The following is a 20,379-nucleotide window of genomic DNA, read 5'->3' as shown; positions in this document are numbered from 1 at the left end:
ACTATGTTTTTCATTTTGACAGAAGGGGGCATGGCTTTGGTTTCTACATTTATTTAGTGTCTAATACGTTCATACCATGAACTGCAGTTTCCTGGTATTTATTTTGTCTTTGTGTCATTATACTAATAAGCATTAACTTACCGGTGATCCTGAAAACCCCACTTCACCAGTATTTCCATTTCTGCCAGGTTCACCCTTTACAGAAAAAAGGGAGAGGTGGGAGGTTTGGAGAGATTAGACAGCCTTCTCTGACATTAGATGACAAATTACAGATGAAAAGTCTATAGCAAACTCTTGTGTTGTGCTATGAACAAGGTAAAAATACAACCTAGGCTCTATTTGTGATAACAATTCTTTCTGCAGTTCAGTTTATGGAGTTTCCATGAAGTTATCCAAGAGAAATGGATCTAAAGTAACTTTATCTATCTTGTCATTTTATGAATATCAGAATTTACATGCAGAAGACCAGGATATAGCTCAGAAGTTGAGTGCCTGCCCATGAGCAACGCCCCAAGTTTGATCCCCAGTACCACAAAGAGTAAAACAATAAACATGTATTATATAGTTCTGGTTGATCTTAAGCAACCTAGTGTGAGAGCACACACCTGTCCTCCTAACACTCAGGAGACTGAGGCAGAGGGCACATGGGCTGTATAGTGAGATCCTATCTCAAAATATCCATGTAGGTAAGTACAACTATATGTCGTGAAATTATATACGGTCACATGACACTGAAGTATTTCCTCTCCATATACTACTTACGATTTCTTTTCTTATGACAAAAACAAACTACCTAATGATTTTTCTAAGGTTGAGACCAGTGTAATGTGTCTAAGTTACTATCAAAACAAAATACAAAAATTACTGTATTTGTGGGGGTTAGGATCATGTAGAATCTAATGCCAGTCTTAATTTTATCTCCATCTTTGCTGAAAATAGGAAAATAATTCATAAATTCAGATCTGTTGCTTGACATTATCCTTTGATCACATATTATTAATGTTAAAATTGTACTTTAATATTATCGTTAATTAAAATTCCAATTTAAGAAACTCTTTTGAGCACTGGGGAGCCAAGCTGGCATGGCAGCATAAGGGTCCACTGCCCCTACAGCTATGCATTCTTTTCTTTCAGATCATTTCAGTGGCCCCATCTCATGGATGAATCTTTTCTTTTTATTTAAAGACTTTACTTTTAGATTTAATTATATGTATATTTAGGGAAGGAGTATGCACATGAGTGCAGTTCTTCAGAGACCAGAAGAGGATGTGAGGTCCCTCTTCTAGAGTCACAAAGGCTTGTAAGCTGCCCAGTGTGGGTGCTGAGAACTGAACTAGGGTACACTGCAAGAGCAGTACACACTCTTAACCACTAAGCCATCTTTCCAGTCCCTGCATAGATAAATCTTAAGGAAAACCTGGAGAAATGAGGAGAGACAATAAGTAATAATTTAATACTCTCAAAATTAAAATTCCTTTCAGATTTTTGTAAAATTTTATGCTGAGTTTAGAGTGAATTAAATGGAAACTAAAAGGGTAAGAAAAATGAAATGGGAATTGGTAAGAACACTCTCATTAACCCTTGTAGCTCCTTCTTAGCCTCTTCCAAACTCCAAGGCAGCATGAAACAGAAACTTACATCTTCTCCAGGCTTCCCAGGAGGCCCCTCTGGTCCACGGGCACCAATTGGACCCTAATAGTAAAGAAAAAAAAAAAGTGGAAAAATACTCGCCTCTCCCTACCAATAATATCCAAAATGCTATTGAGACAAAGAAAAGGCATCCAAGCCTTATTAATGTTTTGAATTTGATCTTGTATTCTTCAGATCTTGTGCTCAACAGTAGAAAAGCTGAATTGCACAAATGTACATAGCTCAGTACTGTCCGCCACATTCAGATTCTGAGCTAAAGAACTGTGACATAAGTAACATGGAGCTCGAGTACAAAACTTAGTACAGTGTTCCAAGACTAGATTATTATTTCTTACCAGATCACTTGGCCTAGGAAAATAAATATAACACATCATAAAGGTGGGCTCACATGTAATAGGATCAACATGTTTACTCTGCATTTACCATTGGTCCAGGCTCGCCGGGCTCACCAGGAGGTCCTGCTGGTCCCACACCACCCTAAAATTCAGAAGAAATGATGAGTCAACCAAAGGAAAGCAGAACACCAAACCCTGTACTCTCTACAATGTATAATGGGTGTCCACGTGTCAGGTTCTGCTGTTTTCCAGTTATGTAACTTTGGGCAAGTTAACAAAATTGGAATATGATAGAGTTTCCTAATCTGAAAAATTAGACTTAGTCCATTAGCCTGTTTAGCTGATTAATGCACATTGGGTCTAGAATGGTGCTAACAGAGAGTGGTGCTTAGCCAGTGGCTCTTATCATCAACATCACTTTGTCATCAACTACCTTTCTGTTCAGCAATGTAATGAAGTAAAATTCCACACACTTGATGATAAAAATGTGGCAACCTTGACTGGGTAAAAGATTTTTTAAAGCATTATTTCCTAATGCCTATTAAGCCACTAGAAAAATTAAAATTCTAATTCAATTTTTCTGTGTTTGATAGGCATGAAAAGCAGTAAATGGCATCATGTTCTTCTTAAAGAGTCCACATAATAATTACCTTGGCTTTAATTCATCATAATACTACATGAGCATGACCTTGTATGTATTTGATTGAATAGCCTGAGAGTTGGCAATATTCAATTATGGGAATTTTCATCATGACATAAGATAATGATCAGATTTCAGAAGCAAGGACACATAACTCTTAGTGTTAGAGGCTGATCACATAGAGAAATAATATGATACAAATTTAGGGCCATCAAAAAACTTTGAGGGCCGAGGAGACATCTCAGTGGAATAAACACTTGCCATGAGGACTGGAGTTTGGATCCCTAGCACACATGTAAAAGTTGGTCAGGCGTGGTTAACAGCCTATAATCCCAGTGTTTGAGAGAAGACAGCTAACTAGCTGTCTAACTAAAAAAGCAAGCTAACGAGCCAGACTTGCCAAATTGGTAAGCTCTGTATTCATCAAGACAAACTGCCTCAGTAAATAGAACAGTGATCAAAGTCACAGATGACTTCAGTCACTGGTCTCCACATACACATACACACAGTTACAAACATACCAACACACACGTGTGTCCACATAAGCATGTGAAGCATACATCTATTCACTCATACCACACACAGTGCTGCGTATGTTTCTAAGTGGGTGAGATTTAGTAGAGACCATTCTAAGTGAGCATATAATTATGCAAAGTTCAGCCCCAAATCGTCATGAAATATGGACCTTATTTGTACTCTTTTTTCACTGCAGTACATAATTTAATTATAAAAATACTTACTTGCTGTCCTTGTAAACCTTGAGGTCCCCTTGGACCAACAGGACCCTTAAAAATAAATGAGAAGAAAGAGAAAAATGTTACCGCCTATTCATAGCAATTCATTTTTTTAACATGTTGAATGTGCTTTAGAATTTGGAAAGTGAAGCTTCATCAGAGAGGCTTCATGACATCCCCATTTGTGCTCATCTGGAAGGCAGACAGACTCGGGGACATTAAAGCTTGAGTGATATATGGGATGATTTCATACATACCCTCTGTGCCATAAAGACAAATAAACGACATGCCTGTGCACAACAAGTGTCTTTAGGACAAGGACCCACACATGTTCAAAGGATGGTTCTGATAAACTGAAACATCTGAAGAAGGGAGAATCTTGGCAGGCATAAAGTGCGTATCGGCAGCCTGCTAGATGCTTCAGCTTCACGGCAGGCTTAAATGACCAAGCTGACTTAAAAGTTTATGAAACCAGCAGTATTGGCTAGATTATTTTCTGTATCAGTTTAAAGTTATCTGGTCACTGAGTTTTCTGGAGTATGTCTTTCTTAACATACATTGAATGTATAAACATAGGCTACTCTCATCTAAACAAGAAAGGATTACCTGAGGCACAAGAAAAGGAATGTAAAAGGAAATGTGGTTGCAGGCCTTTAATCCCAGCACTCCCCAGGCAGAGGCAGGCAGATCCAGGCCAGTCTGGTCTACAGAGCTAGTTCCAGTCCAGCATGGGCTACAGAGAGACCCTGCCTCTCCCCAAAGAAAGCAAAACTTAAACACTTAATACTATATAATGACTATGCAATTTTTTAAATGTCAGACAGATCTTGTAAAATAAAATTGGTTTAACTAAAATCAAGTTTAATCAAGTAAAATTATATTAAATTTTATTTTTAGCTCATTATATATTTTAGCTACTAAGAAAACAAAAGCACTTTCAAAAACATGAAAGTGGAAGGTGGTTGGTTGGGAAGATGAAGGGCATTAACAGGAGTAGGTAAAGACGGGGGAAATGGGGAATGAACATGATCAAAATACCTTATGTACATGTATAAAATGTCATAAGGAAGTCCATTATGAGCAGGTAATGTATGTTAATAGAAAAAATTTTAAGTTAAAAATTATAAATTCATGGGACTGGAGATATGGCTCAGTGGTTAAGAGCACTGACTGCTCTTGCAGAGGACCCGGGTTTGATTCCCAGCACCCACATGGAGGCTACGAACCATCCTTAACTCCAATTCCAGGGGAATCTGAGGACCTCCATGGCACTGCATGACATGAGTGCATTTATATACATGCAGACAATGCATTCATGCACATAAAATAATTTTTTAATTATGAATTCATAAAGGTATAATAAACTAGTATAAACATATATATGTAATTCAAACTTCAAATGGGTAAAATATCAGACATCTTAGAAAACGATCCCAAGATAATCAGTGAATGACACCATACTACTGGTAATATAGAAAGCACAAATACTTTTTAAGTTATCATAATGCTGGCCTTCAGGGTGGGTAGAGAGGACTTTACCTATGAGACTTGACTTTATTTCTTGCTGTCTGAGATTCCATTAAGGTGGAAGAATTTTGAATTATGTTATGACCAAGAAGCATGGGTAAGTTGGTTTGAAAAGTGTTCATTCATTCTTTGAGATTGCATTTCTTATAATAGACAGGTAAAGGAATCAGCCAACTTAGGAGGTTGTTGTAGGAGGACTGCAAGTTCTAGACTAGCCTGGGCTACAAAGCAAGACCGGAGGAGGAGGAGGAGGAGGAGGAGAAGGAGGAGGAAGAGGAGGAGGAGGAAGAAATGGAGGAGGAGGAGGAAAGAAAGAAAGAATTAACCCAAGAAAATGGGAAGAGGTGATAAAAGAAAACCAATAAGGAAATCACAGAGGTTTTTTTGAATGAAACAGCTAGAGTATATCAAGACAAGCAGGAACTCAAGAATGTTGACATAGACTATCTATTTCAAAATTCATCCAAGTCAGTTTTTCTAAATAGAATGTTGCTTTTTTAATTACAGAGGAACAGTCTTTGTTGTATGGGTGGTAGTTACAACTTGAAATCTGTTATCTTCCTCAGTACTAAATGAAATGTGCAGACGAACCTTTATAGATGCTCACAAATGCTTTGCACAAGTATGAGTGGGACACCTCTGTGTTTTTAAATGCCACAGGGTAGGATTTGCTAGATAAATTAAATGGATTAATGGATATATTCAAAAGCATTTTATTTATTTTTCACATTATTATTTATTTATTATTTTGGGGGTGAGGGCTATGCACGTACAAGTGGTGCTATATGTGTGGAGGTCAGGGGACATGCAGGAAAGAGCCTGTTCTCTCCTATCCTATATGTTCAGAGGAATTGGACTCAGATCCTCAGGTTTGGCAGCAAATGCATTTACTGGCTGAGCTATCTCACCATCCCAAGATTTTATTTCTTAGCATGTATGCTTACCACAGAGCCAGGCATCAGTCCTACTTGACTCCCAAGTCCAGATTTTTCATCCAAACCAGCCATCTGAGCTGAAAAGGGCTGTAAAAGCAAAGTGTTGATATGATTTCCACCGTAAAAGATGCACATCAGCATATTTCTAATAGTGAGAACTGTGCACACTCTGCAATTCTTATAGAACAACTTTTCTAAGAAACCATTTAAACATCTGACTTTAAAGCATGGGAAAAAATTCAAGCTGTTTTTTATTGTGTGTGTTTTAGATGGACCATCCTTCCCCAGAGCATTTTATAAGTATGCTGTTTAGAATGGCTGCTGCTGGCACCCAAGTCTGAGACCCAGCAAAAGCACAGATCTTCTTGACAGGCTCTCAATCTTGTCATTTACAGGCTCTGGTCTCTTCAGTTCACCCCCCTCCCCAATTAGAACATGTTGAACATTTGAACAAAGCCTAAAAGACACATTTTAAATATTTATTCTAAAGATGCCAGATTTTATTTCAGGCTATTTTAAGTAAACAATCTTCTTTCCTTGTTCACAGCAAGTAAGCTAAAAAAATACATTTATGTAAGTTGTAAAAAATTTTATAAAATCATTTAAATGAATCTCTGACTAGAGTGCGAACTGGGAACAGTTTTTCCTATTCTCTATGACCTTAAAACTACTCTGTCAATCAAATTGATCACAATTGTTCATCTCAGCATTAATTTCCAGATTTTACTGGGGGAAATGTGTGGTATGTATTGTTTAAAAATAAATTGGCAATTCTTCAATCATTTGAGAAATAGATGCCTTAACTGGTGAAACAAAAACAGCAATCAGACTCCCTTGTGCTATGCAATCTACTCCTAAATACCCTGTGTATTCTCCACCAAGAATTCAGTGGGGAAGCTAAAGAGAGGAAAATTTTTTTGTTGTTAAAGTAGGAAATTAAATTTTAAGAAATATTTTAATGTTGCTATGGTTTAAGTTTGGATTGTCCCCCCCCCAAAGACTTCTATTTTAGAAGTTTGATCCCCAATGGGATCTTCACAAATAGACATTTGGGGAGTGACTGGACCCTGAGAACTCTTCCTCATCAATGAATTCATCCATTGGTAGTCTCCTGATTTAATAGCACTAATGGGAGGTAATGGAAACTTTCAGAAGTGGGACCTACTGAGAGAAAAGAAGTCATTGAGGACATGTTCTTGGGGTCTGTATATTGTCCAGATCCCTTCTCTGTCTGTCTGCTTCCTGGCCATAGTGAAGCAAAATATTTGTTCCACCATACAATTCCGTCATGATTCTCTGTCCCAGAACAGGCCCAGAAACAATGGAGTCAGTGACCGTGGAATGAAACCTCTCAACCTGTAAGCTAAAAAAATGCCTCCTTCCTTTAAATAGCTTCTCTCAAGTATTTGTCAAAGCAACAAAAAGAACAACCCCACATATCCACACAGTGCCTTCTCTTTGCCTCATCATGGCTATGTCACTCTTTCTTGGGAGGACAAAAGGCTTGTTTTTTCAGCATTTAAAAACAGGATGGAGATGCATGCTATTTAGTTCACTGCATAAACTAAATTTTCCCCTGAGCATTACCAAAAAGACAAAGGTTTTTGAAATCTAGCACTATTGTTGAGAAAACAAAGAATTTGAAGCAGCACCATAGAAAATTACTTCGAATTTTCCAACAACTCACTATAAATTTGTTAGTCTCAATGTTGTCCATAGTAGGTCTGCATTCACCCCATGGTTCTTACAGTAAAGTGGTATCCTCTGAACTGATTGATACAGCCTAACATCATAACCATGATTTACCAATTTATATATCACATAATTATGATGCTGAGCAGTAAGTACACACAACTCACCCTGCTCATGCCATCAGGTCCTGGATGAGACGGATGTCCAGGAGGCCCTGGAGAACCAGGTTGACCAGGAACACCTGGTTCTCCATCAATTCCCTGAGGACCACGAGGACCCTGGGGGGGGGGGGAACAGTGGAAATTAGAACCCACTTCCAATATGAGCCTAGCAGAAAGCTGAAGCACAGACTTCTACATGATCATAATAATTACGACTGACAATCTAAACAGTTGTAGCATTTCATCAGTTAAGCTAACACTGCCAATTTCAGCACTGGCCAGAGCTTCTACTACTGGGACACAGTCTAGGTAAGAATTGTACATAATATGTTAAATCGCCAAGACTCTGTTTTCTTCGAATAATTATAGAATCATTTCAATTTAGCAATGTTATAGAATGGGCTCTATTTGGTAGAGTTTGTTGCTAATGTGTATTTAATAAACAATTTCTAAATTCACTTGTCTGTCTTGTATTATTTTTAATTATGTATGTGCCTGCGTAAACTGTTTTCTACCCCATCTCTCCGCAAAATGTAAAGGTCCCTTGACTAGAATTTGTGGATTTATTCCATTTTTCCAATTACTTGAAGCTTACGTAGTTTCTGGTGCATAGTTGACTTCCAATACATATAGATGATAGATCCACATTTCAGCCTTCTTTACCTTAAGTCTGGCACATTTTATTTTCCATCCCACCCTAATAGGCTGACTAGACCAATGAGGAATCAGAGGCAAAGGCACTGTGATCCAGCCAAGTCTGGTTCTCGGAGAAGTGAAAATGATTCCTGGTTGCCAAACCCACCCTTCTCCTAACCCACATTCTGAGGGCAGCTTGGGGAACAGCCACATCCTCCGTTCTGGAAAAGCTCCGTCCCAACCTCATCATTCCCAGCAGACTTCTGAAGAATGTTCTAGCTTGTTAATCTTCAAAGTCTTAACAAACTTTGAAAGGAAACAAAGGAACAAAGACAATTTCATTTTCAATCATTAAAAGTAGGGATTGAGAAAAATGACAAATTAGTACTTGGTAGTGAAAGACGCCCCTAAGTGACTCAAACATGAATCAACAATGCAGAGCAAGAAAGCGGGACGAAAGCAAGTGGGTAGAGAGGCTAGTTCACATAAGATGGTTTGAAGAAGGGTAGGTTAATAGCTCTTATGATGTTGGTAATATATTCCAACATACTCAAACATTTGTGTCTTTAATAGTTGGCTAAAGAACATTTATGTATTCAAAGCAGACATAAAAAATAGCCTAGGAAATTTATATTTTAAAAGCATGCTTTCTTGGAAAGTATTCCCATATTTTAAAGATCAGCCCCTCTGGCTCCTAATCCACTGGCAGTGCACTATGTTCTTTATGTAATACAAAATGGAGATGATTTCAGGTGTTATCTAAGACCCCAGGGTCACACAATGTGACTGCACCTTTGATGCTGGAACAGACCAGGTAGCACTGGGTTTATTCAGAATCATTTGTGAAAAACTGATTATGGGTTCTTTTAAAATTTAATGGCTAAATGATAATGATTTTACATACACAAATAGTTAACTGAAACAAAAATGTGACTCCTAAAAGCATTTCTAAAGTAAATATAAAATTACAATTATTTCCCCTATGAGTAGACATACATTTGATTAATATTAATATTCCAAGTTGCTTATATATTCTGTGATTAATATTGATCAGACATCAAAGTCTGATCCAAAGACAGGCTATATCTGCATTGATTTCAGGATTCCTTCCATATCTTACCAGAATTCCCTTTATAAAGCACCGATGTGAGCCTGGAAAGAAAGCTCAGTGGTTAAGAGAACTGGCTGCTCTTACAGAGGACCTGGGTTCAATTCCCAAAACCCACATGGTAGCTAACATCTGTCCATTACTCCAGTTCCAGGGTATCTGACACCCTCTTCTTACCTCTGTGGGCATTGCATGACAGGGTGCACTTAAACATATGCAGGCAGTGCATTCATACACATAAAATAAAAATAATACATTTAAGAAAGCTCTGATATGTTAGTCTAACACAAACTGAGATTTAAATTAATAAAAATTTATGAAAAGTTTCTAAAACTAAGTGAGATTATAAGTGAGAAATGGCTTAGCAGTTAAGAGCACTGACTACTCTTACAGAAGACCTGAGTTTGAATCCCAGCACCCACATGGCAACTAACAGCCATCTATCTGTAACTTCCAGGGAATCCAACGCCCTCTTCTGACCTCCGTAGGCATTGTACAACACAGATGCACTTACATAAATGCAGGAAATATACTCATATACATAAAATAAAATAATAGATTTTTTTTTTATTTTTTAAGGGGACTGGAGAGATGCCTCAGTGATTAAGAGCACTAGCTGTTTTGCAGAAGACCCAGGTTCGAATGCCAGCACCCACATGGTAGCTAACAACTGTCAGTAACTCCAGTTCCAGAGGATCTAATGACCTCTTCTGTCTTCCATGGACACTGCATGGCACGGGTTCACTTACATACATGCAGGCATAACACCCATACATATAAAATAAAAAAATAAACATTTTTTAAAAATTAAAAAAAAGTGTAGGCATTTTACTGAGAAATATTGAAAATTACTATTCTGAGGTCAATAAAAGTACATTTTCACATTTCCAAGTGAACTGAACACAATTTTCAAACTAAAGCAAATGTTCTACTTATCATTTTCTCCCAACCCCCAGTACACATTCTCTTGACTTCCAACTGCAATTAAAAAGTTCTTGTCGATGGCCACTAGGTGGCAACCTTTAGACAGCCTCAAATAGAGAATTGCTGCACAATCTCAAAGTTTGTTTGCTGTTTGTTAGTTTAAGATCATCACACACACTTTCACATATAACACGTATGCGCATACATGATAGACTATTACAGCTGATGATAAATGGCCAATTTTCCACTGTAAAAGTGAGGACATAATATGTATAAGTCATGTGCAAACTGACCATCTCCTGGTTAAGTTGCCAGTCTATCACTGTGAAGTGACCTGGACAACACAATCTAAACTGAGGACTTCTGATGATAGAGAATCTTTATGATCACCATCCAAAACTGAAGTCTTCCTGATAGTTTTTCTATGTCAGTTCTCGATCCAGTGCAATTTTGCCTGGATTTAGCAGCATCGAGACATTTTATTTGCCACACTTAGAAGAGGGATAAGGTTTGCTACTTGCATCTAGTGGGTACAGCTGACAAATATCCCACAATGCATAATGAATCATTTAGTTCAAAACACCAGTAGTGCTGAGGTTGAGAAATCATGATGTTGAGGCTTCAGTACTGTTTGGTGGTAATGGAAGTTGGAGGTGAAAAATAGTATCTGTGATTATAATAAAACTCTGTATAATGACAGTAAAAAACTTAATCCAACTCAGTATCTCCTAGGCAGCTTGGGTTCTGAAACAAAACCTTCTATCTATGGGTATTCTGTAGTAACATGTTAGTAGCCAGAAATCAGTGATATTTACAACAGGGAGGGAAATCAGTAATTTACAAATCAGAAGAAATGAATTTAAAAGATCCAATGCCTAGCATCACTACTGCTAGGATTAACAGAAGAATGGGTTTCCTAGTAGGATATCTGATAGGACTATCCTATGTTCTCATAAATAACGGCTCTCTACTCTTTTCATACACAAAAACATACAGTATTATACCTGACCAATATTTAATACCTCAGGCCTAAGATAGGAAGTCAACTACCTCATTGAATATGAAAGCAGGCAGAAGGATTTGGAGATTAGACTCATTAGATTCTAACCTAGAATTCTAGAGGTGTAACCCATATTCCTATAGCAACTTCCAACTAAGTTCAAGGCCCAGTGTTATCAACTACTTATAATGTACAAGCACACTGATGTAAAATCTGTTCTGTATGATCACCCAGCTTCTATCACACAGCTCTCTCAACATCTGGAGAGCTCACATAACTACAAATACTAGTGAAGAAACTCCACAGAAAAGCAATGCATAGGGCACAACTTATGTCAATGCAAACTTGCTGCCTCCGTAGGGCCCCAACTGCTTTAGGGCACTGTCATTCACCTGTAGGTCTACAAATTCCATCTCTAACTATGTCTCCATTTCCGAAAAATTATTAATATCACATTCTCCACTCCATTAAATGTGTATAAGCATTTTAAAAAGTAAAAAACTAGGAACAAGAGCTCCTACGATCTAAAATACGTTTTGTTGTTATTTGTATTTTCAAAGCTGCCTGCTGCCTCCTTGCTTATCTGTATTATCTATTCCTCCCATTTAAAAATTTAAAATTCATGAGTGTTATGCCCATATGTATGTAAGTATACCTGTGTCGATCAATGCCCAAGGAAAACAGGAGAGGGTGTTGGATCCCATGGAACTGGAGTTACAGACAATTGTTTGTTGCTGTGTGGGTACTGAGATTTGAACCTAGGTCTCATAATAGTGTCGATTTTTTTCAATTCTTCAAAATCTCTGTAACCGCTCTCAGTAGAAAAAGCAGGTTATTATCCAAGAAACAAATTTGCTGTGTAACCAATTGAAAGTAAATTCTATTCACTAATAATTTCTTTTTCTTCTATTTAGCTTGGATATTTCTACAGCAAACACAAGTCAAGGCATTTTACTTCATCCTTGGCATTGTTTACTCATGAATGACAACTTCTGAACTCTAAGTATCCTTATTTTACTTGACCTTAATTTGACTTTATAAAGAACAAAGAAATGTTGATTGCGCTATCTAGTAAAATGGTTGGCAATTATTGTCATGTAATAATTTTCTCTGAATGTGGAGAAGTACATGATCATTTCATGACCTAAATTTTTTGTAGCACTTAAATCTAAGTGATAGAGGATTATCAGTGCCTCTGGACCCTCCCTGCACTTAGGATGTGTTAACTGGCTTAATTGATAGTCATTGGAGAAAGGAAACCCTTGTCAACTTACCGGTCTTCCTTTTGGGCCTCGATCCCCTCTTGGCCCTTGTGATCCTGGGGGGCCCTAAAATAGAAAATGATGATTATGCTTTTAAACATTTCTGAATGTTTTCATTTTAAGAATTTATTTGGCAAAAGAACATTGAAATAAAAATATCACATTTTTACTAGTCCCTGTCTGTTGCAAAGAAACTTCTTTGAGGCCTAGTGACTGACATGCTTGTCTGTAAATATAAGAATACATAAGAGTTCCACAACTGGTCACACACAGAGAACAAGAGTCTGTGAAATATCCAACCCTAAGTAACACATCTACAATGGAACCTCTACACCTAAAGCTCATGGAACACAATGGAACAAGGGGTAGAGACAATACTAATATATCTCTCAACTCTCATCAATGAAGTTTCCCATGCAACAGAGAGCAACAAACATAAAAGTGCACAAATGGCCAAAGTGTAGACAATAATTGTCTGCAGAGTGTGGGCCCTTGGACAGGACACCTGTATTAAACTCCACTCACCCAGGGCTCAGGGACCATTGCAGAAGAAGGGGCAGAAAGATAGTAAGAGTCCCCTGGGGTGGGAGCAGTCATGACCATATAGAAACAGAGTCTTACAGGCTCCTGAGACCTTGCTCATGAATCTACACCAATGGTGTCAGCATGCACAAGACCCATACAAGCTCAGACAAAAACCCAACAAAGAACTGGGGAAATAGACAACAGGTCTCAATCTTAGCTGAAAAACTATTAACAGCTGATAACTGGTGGGTGAGGGAGATCTGATCTTTAAGAGGAGTGATTCTAGGTAGGATTACTAGACACGAGTGGATGAACTTGTACTGAGGGACATCTAGGGATACCAACTTGACTCGATAGGCCTTAATATAAATGACAGAATGCATAAAATCTGTTGGAGAGGCTATGGAAGGGTGTTGATGGGTAGACCGAGTATATACATGGTTAAGATGTTGCAGAAATACACAAAAATTCAATAAAAATATAAAAAGACATTATGCAAATATCCAATAAAAATAAACATGTTTTCAGTGGAAAAAAACATCTCATTTTAAAATTTAGAGCAATTAAAGACTATGGAAAACACAGCCTGTACATATGAACGTTCTACATACATATGAACATTCTACATACATATGACTTGCTGACGGTTTTAGCAGTGTAGTTTGAAGATCTACTAAGTATTAGGTGCCACAGAAGATCGGGGAGTTAGACAAGCTAAACATATTAGCTTAGCTAGCAATTGCAAACTTTTAAAGAACGTTTCCACAGACTTCTCCCAGTGAAAGCTTTGGTCATCAAGTACTTGGCCAAAAATTTAAAGTTCATATTTGTAGAAACACATGAATGTGCAAATTCTAAATTATCAACTATCTGTGGGAATGCGTAAGTTTAATTTGGTCCACAGTGCCCTAGACCGCTCTTCACTGGTCTAGCGGCTGCTGGAAACAATGGAGGGAGAAGTCTTTCACTCTACTGCTACTTCAGGTACATTCAAGGACTTAAAGACATAAGGACCTCATTCTTTCCACTGTTTATATAAAGTCCATCTACAATTTCTCAAATTAGAATTGCCACGGTTTGTGCCTTAGTTTCAAATATTTTATTTCTAAATTGTGGATATTGGGTAGTAACTTAAAATATTTGGCTTTTTCTTTTCCTTTTCTGAGAAAGTATAGCTGCAGGTGGTAGATGGTATTTCCTTTAAAAGATAATTTTAGTTGAGCTATAAATATTAGATTGCAGATTTACATGGTTTAATAAACAGCAATTCTTTCTTTTTATTAAAATATGTTTCCTGGATTCACCCTGAACTCTTTGATTCAAAAGATCCTCCTGCCTCCACCTCCTGAGTAGCAAGAACTATGGACCTTGTTATCGTGCCCTTCCCAATAGAATGGTACAAAGGCAAAAGCTTCCAAAGGGCTAAAATGGGCCCATTAGAGCTATTTTGGTATTTTATTTAAGAAGATCTGAAGTGTTTCGAGATTTACAAGAACTATGTAAGTATGTATTATCCATATAGTTACTTAAGAATGCCTTTGATAATACAAACCTGAAATATTTAAAACTAAGCTGATATGTTTCAAATTCTATTGCAACACATTATTTAAATAAATAAGTATCTTTAATCAGTCAACAGATCAGTATACTCTAATTTCAAGTACAAGGTCAGTCAAAAATTAACAATGTAAGCATATATTGCTCTGCCCTTTACCAATAGGAAAACCAACACATGGGATAAAATTAAGTTTGCTGTGGTAGATTTTCATATGGGTTTTTTCTAAAGTCACACTCCCTCCTCTTCCCTGCCTTCTAAAATGTTTTGAAAATCCAAGCATCTTTGCTTTGTGTTCCCATGGTCGGCTTGCCAATAAAGATGTTCAGTATTTTGAAAAAAAAAATAGCACAACAAACACTGGAAGAAAGTACTTACTGCTGGTCCTGGACGACCACGTATACCTGTTACCTAAACAATAAGCAAGAGAATTTGTAAAGGCAAAATTTGTAAGACACATAGAAAATTCAATAGTCAAATCAATAAAACTAAACCTTGTGAATTTCTAAACAGACATAGATTCTCAATCAGTGATGTTTCCTCTAATTTAAGAGTCAAACTATTACCTAATTTGAACTCTAATATAGAAACACAATGCTATGTGGAGATTACAAGCACCCAGATTGAAACCAAGAGGATGGGGTTCAAATCTTTGCATTCTTCCTTTCCAATTGCCTGACCTTGGACTGATTATTTTTTCTTTCTGTGCTTACTTAAATTTCTTAAAATGGAACCTTATATGGAGACTCAAATGCAAAATGGTGATTACAAAGGACCTCAGTCATAGAATTGTATAGACAAATACATATTTGAAAAGCATTTTGAATATAAGACATAGTAAATATGAAAAAAGGTAAACTATGGTAATTATTTACTTTTAAAGTAACCTTTGAGAAAATAAGATTTCTGGCAAAGCATAAGTGTATATGCTATCAAATAAATCATCATGTATAGTCTTTTCTCCAGACAGACTATGATAACTACTTTAAAACCTATGAAACTGATGACTGAGGGAATTTCATCCTGTCAGTGGTGTGCTTTCTGATCACGTACATAGCTAAAGATGTCCTAAGAATTCTGAAGAAACAATTTCAATTGTTTGATCCTAATTTCAATTAGGATCAAGACATGACATAATTCTAAAAATATAAAACATTAAACCACCAATATTAATATTCACAACCAATGTATGACCAGGCAATACATTTGATGTTTTAAAACCAAAAATGTCAGTCATGGGGCTATAAAAAATTAAGATCACAGAACATTAGACATCATATCAACTAACACTAAATTTTGTCTTCCTTATGTTGTATTGAAAGTTTGACTATAAAATAGCTTCATTTTTTGAGAGGAAGTAATCATATACAACTACACTCCAGTTATATTTGAAAATAATAGACACATTCATATGCACATATACTTACAACAGGCACTAATCCAGGCTCTCCTTTTTGTCCCTAGAAAGGTTTTAAAAGCCCAATTAGTGAAATATAAGTGATACTTTATTATTAACATAGCACTCTATGTCCCTCTAGAAAATGTACACACCAGGAGTTCCTAAAAATGTTAACAATGAGAACAGAAAACTAGCAACCTGTATTCAAGTGATGTCGGCATTGTCACCTCTGCTAAGCTCTAAACTGGATATTTCCACTAAAAAAAAAAAAATCAAATGAACAAGAATTAACACTGTAAGACCTATCAGGGAATAAATTTCTTTGAAATTCTGAAAGAACTTGAATTGCTTAGGAAAAGTATCTAAATCTCTGCCCAGTGAATAAGGACTTAGTGCGACTGGAAGCTGTTCCTTCTGGAACACGAGTGGAAAAGCAAGTCAAAATCGTTTGAGTCACAGTGAGAGACAGAATGGCTTGCAAGAAAAGTTGTGGGTTTGGTCTCTAAGAAATTTATAAGTAAAATACAGATTTTGCTTGTATTTGTAGTCAAAAGAATGCAACTCTGATATCTTTCTTAACTAAATCATAGACTTCCTGATGTCTTTTAAACCATGCTAATGTTCCACAGTATGTGATAAGATATTAAGTGTCCATTTACCTACTTCTGATAGTAAATGTCCTAGTGCTTCTATGCTACTTTTTAATTTGGAGATAATTCAGAGATGTATTGTTTCCGCTGATTTTATTAGTACCAGTTTTCAGTAAGTTCACTTATGTGAAATGGGGACTTTAATAATTTTACTGAACTGAATTTTCATATACACTGAGAAACATAAAATGCATATGCTCAGATGAGAAATACATTTACATATTAATTCGTGCCACTTGGGCATTTTTATAATTTTTATAGGCTGTCCCTGCATTTGTAATACATCTTTTATAGGATGGAGACAGTTTTTCCCTCGTCTTTTGCAACATGTGCACCATTTGACCCATGTAAAGATATTTAAATATAAAAGGCAGTGGTTACTCGGGGTTAATATGGATGGATGACAGATAAATAAATAGTAAAAAAGCACTATAGGTATAAATCAGGAACAAAATTCATTTTCTAACATTCACCTGTTCTTCTGTTCTTCTGATATATGATAAGTAAAAACAAATCATGAAAATAGTGTTACATAATTAGAAGGTAAACTGGCAGCTTCTCTGAGTGCATCCCACCACCAGTTCTTCACACTACAGTAAATGATGCAGCCTAACAGCTGCCTCTCAGCAAGCTGGGTAGCTAATGATTGACTAGAAAAAATCATTCTATTAGTTTCTATTGGCCTATTTCACAGGTTTCTTCATCTATCATCTCCATCTATCATCTCCCTATCTTTCTATCTAATCTCTGTTCACCCATCCATCTGTCATGTAACGATCTGGTTTATTTTCACTTTTAAGTTTAAGTGTGTTCTAGTTTTCAAATATAAATTAAGAGAACTATTGTTTGCAGTCATTCTCCTTTGACACACATTTACATAGATTTACTTATATGTGTATCAAATGAGGCTTATTTGTGGCAACGTTCTCTGACCTCAAAAGTGCTAAGCTGGGGAGGCTCTCCCGCTGACAGCATCATTCTTATTTATCAAAATATTGTAGCTTTGCTTTACCTGATTGTCTGATGACTTCCTCTATAAAACTCTATCATGCACAAAAATTAAATTATCTTGTCATTTGTCTGCTATCTGCCATGAAAACTGGAGTCATTGCTCATTTCTACTCTCTTAATCCCTGTACCCACTCTATTTAGACAGGATTGAAGCAACTGTCATAAGGCCTGTCATAAGCAGTGGTCATAAGGTTACAGAGAACCAGGAAAACAGCAATGAGAGAGGTAAAGGACTCTACTGAGCGGGACTACTTTCGTCCAGAGGACAAGTAGCCAATCTGGCCAGCTGTGCTAGAGTCATAACTGTACCCCATTGTTATCCTCATGAACATGAAACTCTTCAGAAAAAGATTCCAAGCCCTAGAAGGTGATGGAGAAAGGAAGAGGGCAAGCAGCGTGTTCTGATATAGTTTCCCATTTATTTTGGATCTTTATTTCTCATCCAACTGATGAAGAATCACTTCGTTGAAAGGGAACTTCTTTCCTTGCTTGCCTTCCTTCTTCCTTCTTTTCTTCCTTCCTTCTTTCCTCTCACCACTCCATCTGTCCCTGCCAGCAAATGTGCAAGTTTCTAATAGGTATAATGTAGATATTAAGTACAGTGCTGAATACCAGGATGCAAATGTTAATAGAGCATGTCCTCAGTCACTATACAGTTCAAAATTTTCTGGCAGAAATGGACATATAAATAAAACTAGCTGGGCTGAGTAAGAAGCTCAGGGGTAAAATGTTTGCCTAGTATATGTAAAATCCTTAGTTCAGTCTCCTATACTGCAGGATGAAAGGACACAAATTAATTCTAAAGGAAGTAGGTCGTGCCCTCTGTCATCTCTAAGAGGTGCCTGAACTGGGTGCATTTGTGTTCACAATATATTTGCATGCTATTTTGTGATCTATATAATGATTTCTAACATTTCACAACAAAGCTGGCCAGCCTTAGAAGAATTTTACTTATGAAAATGAAATTAAACAAATAAGAACTTACCTTTCGTCCTCTACCTACAAAAAAGAAAAAAAATAAACGTCATTTTATGGAGAATCAGCCATGAAGAACATGCAACATATACATATTTATAATAGTAGATTCCTTTGGATATAGAATTTAACATAAACCTAAAAGTTTTCTGGATCAATATTTCCACAAAAGGCAAAATAATTTTCTTCTCAAACTTCATAGAGCATATGTTAGCAAAATCACAAAACCAAATGTTATTATAATGAATTATTTAATGTTCCCTGATGTTTTCAATATTTCAAGTGAATAAAGTCATTTAGTTCAAATGCAAGCAATGTATTCAAAATGTACAACCACACAGTGGAAAGCTCCTTTGCATTCTGTCTCCTGTTCCACATTCCTGTTTTGCACCCCATTAAAAGCCACTACTATTGACTTCTTGTATGTTAATATCACTTCTTTCTGTCTAAATAACTAAGTAATAACAGATTCTTTATAATTTTTCCATAAGCTCCATTACCTGTCTACATATAGTTATAGATATTTAAATCTTACAGAGATGTTCGCATAAAGGTAGTTTCCCTATTTTTTTTCAAATTGGGCTTCTATTCTATGAAGTCTATTTAGTTAGCATTCATTTTTCCTAACAATGTAGAGCTTGGCTTGTTCCTATTTGTTTCTATTACTAATATGCAATTTATTACCCTACCAGGAAAAATTGAAAATGAGAGTTATATGTTTAATATGCCAGAAAATTGGAATAATTTAGGGTTTATATGGACTAGCTAAGATGGAATGTAATACTAATCATTATAAATAATACTATATTAAATAATGATCACATATATGACCACTCATAAGCATATATATAAGATAAATTCCCCCAACATTCATTTTGAGTCAATGGGCACAGACAATTAAAATTTGACATATTATCATCATATCTTCTGTGGGGATTATACAACTTTCAATGTACCCAGCTCCCCAGAGAAACAGCCAGTGATACACAGTGCAATAACAATCATATCGTAATTGATGGATCTGACAGGTGAATCATGATAGTTCAGTGTAATTTTGTTTCAATTATTTGATTATGAGGAAATTTGACAGGTTTCATATTGAGCATCTAGTTATATTTTCTTTAAATTTTCATCATTGTCTTATTTCTATTGTCGTTGCTATTTTAATTATTTATAACTAGGATCTCTTTATATGTAAAGTATATTCATCTTTTATTAATTCAGTTACACATTTACTTTTCTTACTTTTGAATGTCCATGTTTGTTTTTATTTTCTCGGTTTGCAGTGCAGAGAAATAAACCTAAGGTCTCACTCACCCTAAGAAATGCTCTACCACTGGGCTTCACCTCAGCATTAGAAATTCTTCAATACTCAGGACTACAAAAAATGTCTATTATCTTTGTTTTTTTTCTTTTGTTTTTTATTTTGTTTTGTTTTGTTTCTATTGGTCTTTTTGAGACCTATAGCTCCAGCTGTCTAGAACTCACTCTGTAGACCAGGCTGACCTCTAACTCACAGAGGATCTGCCTGCCTCTGCCTCCAGAGTGCTGGGATTAAAGGCATGTGCCACCACACCCGGCATATCTTTGTTTTTTTTTTTTAACTTTAAAAAAATTTATTGAGAATTTCATACATGCATATAAGGTGTTTTGATCAAAT

General features: G+C 36.4%; 1 protein-coding gene across 1 annotated transcript in view; it reads right to left on the bottom strand.

Moving 5' to 3' along the window:
• Positions 1-20,379, bottom strand: part of Col5a2 (collagen type V alpha 2 chain) — a 146,350-nt gene that overhangs the window by 54,079 nt on the left and 71,892 nt on the right. The window contains exons 3-12 of the mRNA XM_017798841.2: positions 18,730-18,743; positions 16,112-16,144; positions 15,063-15,095; positions 12,617-12,670; positions 7,681-7,791; positions 5,831-5,908; positions 3,366-3,410; positions 2,074-2,127; positions 1,639-1,692; positions 142-195 (exon numbers count right to left, since the gene is read on the bottom strand). Of these exons, the coding sequence (XP_017654330.1) occupies positions 142-195; positions 1,639-1,692; positions 2,074-2,127; positions 3,366-3,410; positions 5,831-5,908; positions 7,681-7,791; positions 12,617-12,670; positions 15,063-15,095; positions 16,112-16,144; positions 18,730-18,743 (530 nt within the window). The remainder of the gene's footprint in view (positions 1-141; positions 196-1,638; positions 1,693-2,073; positions 2,128-3,365; positions 3,411-5,830; positions 5,909-7,680; positions 7,792-12,616; positions 12,671-15,062; positions 15,096-16,111; positions 16,145-18,729; positions 18,744-20,379) is intronic.

The sequence above is a fragment of the Nannospalax galili genome, unplaced genomic scaffold (genome assembly GCF_000622305.1).
Source record: "Nannospalax galili isolate Female #2095 unplaced genomic scaffold, S.galili_v1.0 scaffold115, whole genome shotgun sequence".
Lineage (NCBI taxonomy): Eukaryota > Metazoa > Chordata > Mammalia > Rodentia > Spalacidae > Nannospalax > Nannospalax galili.
This window is presented reverse-complemented; position numbering and strand designations above follow the sequence as displayed.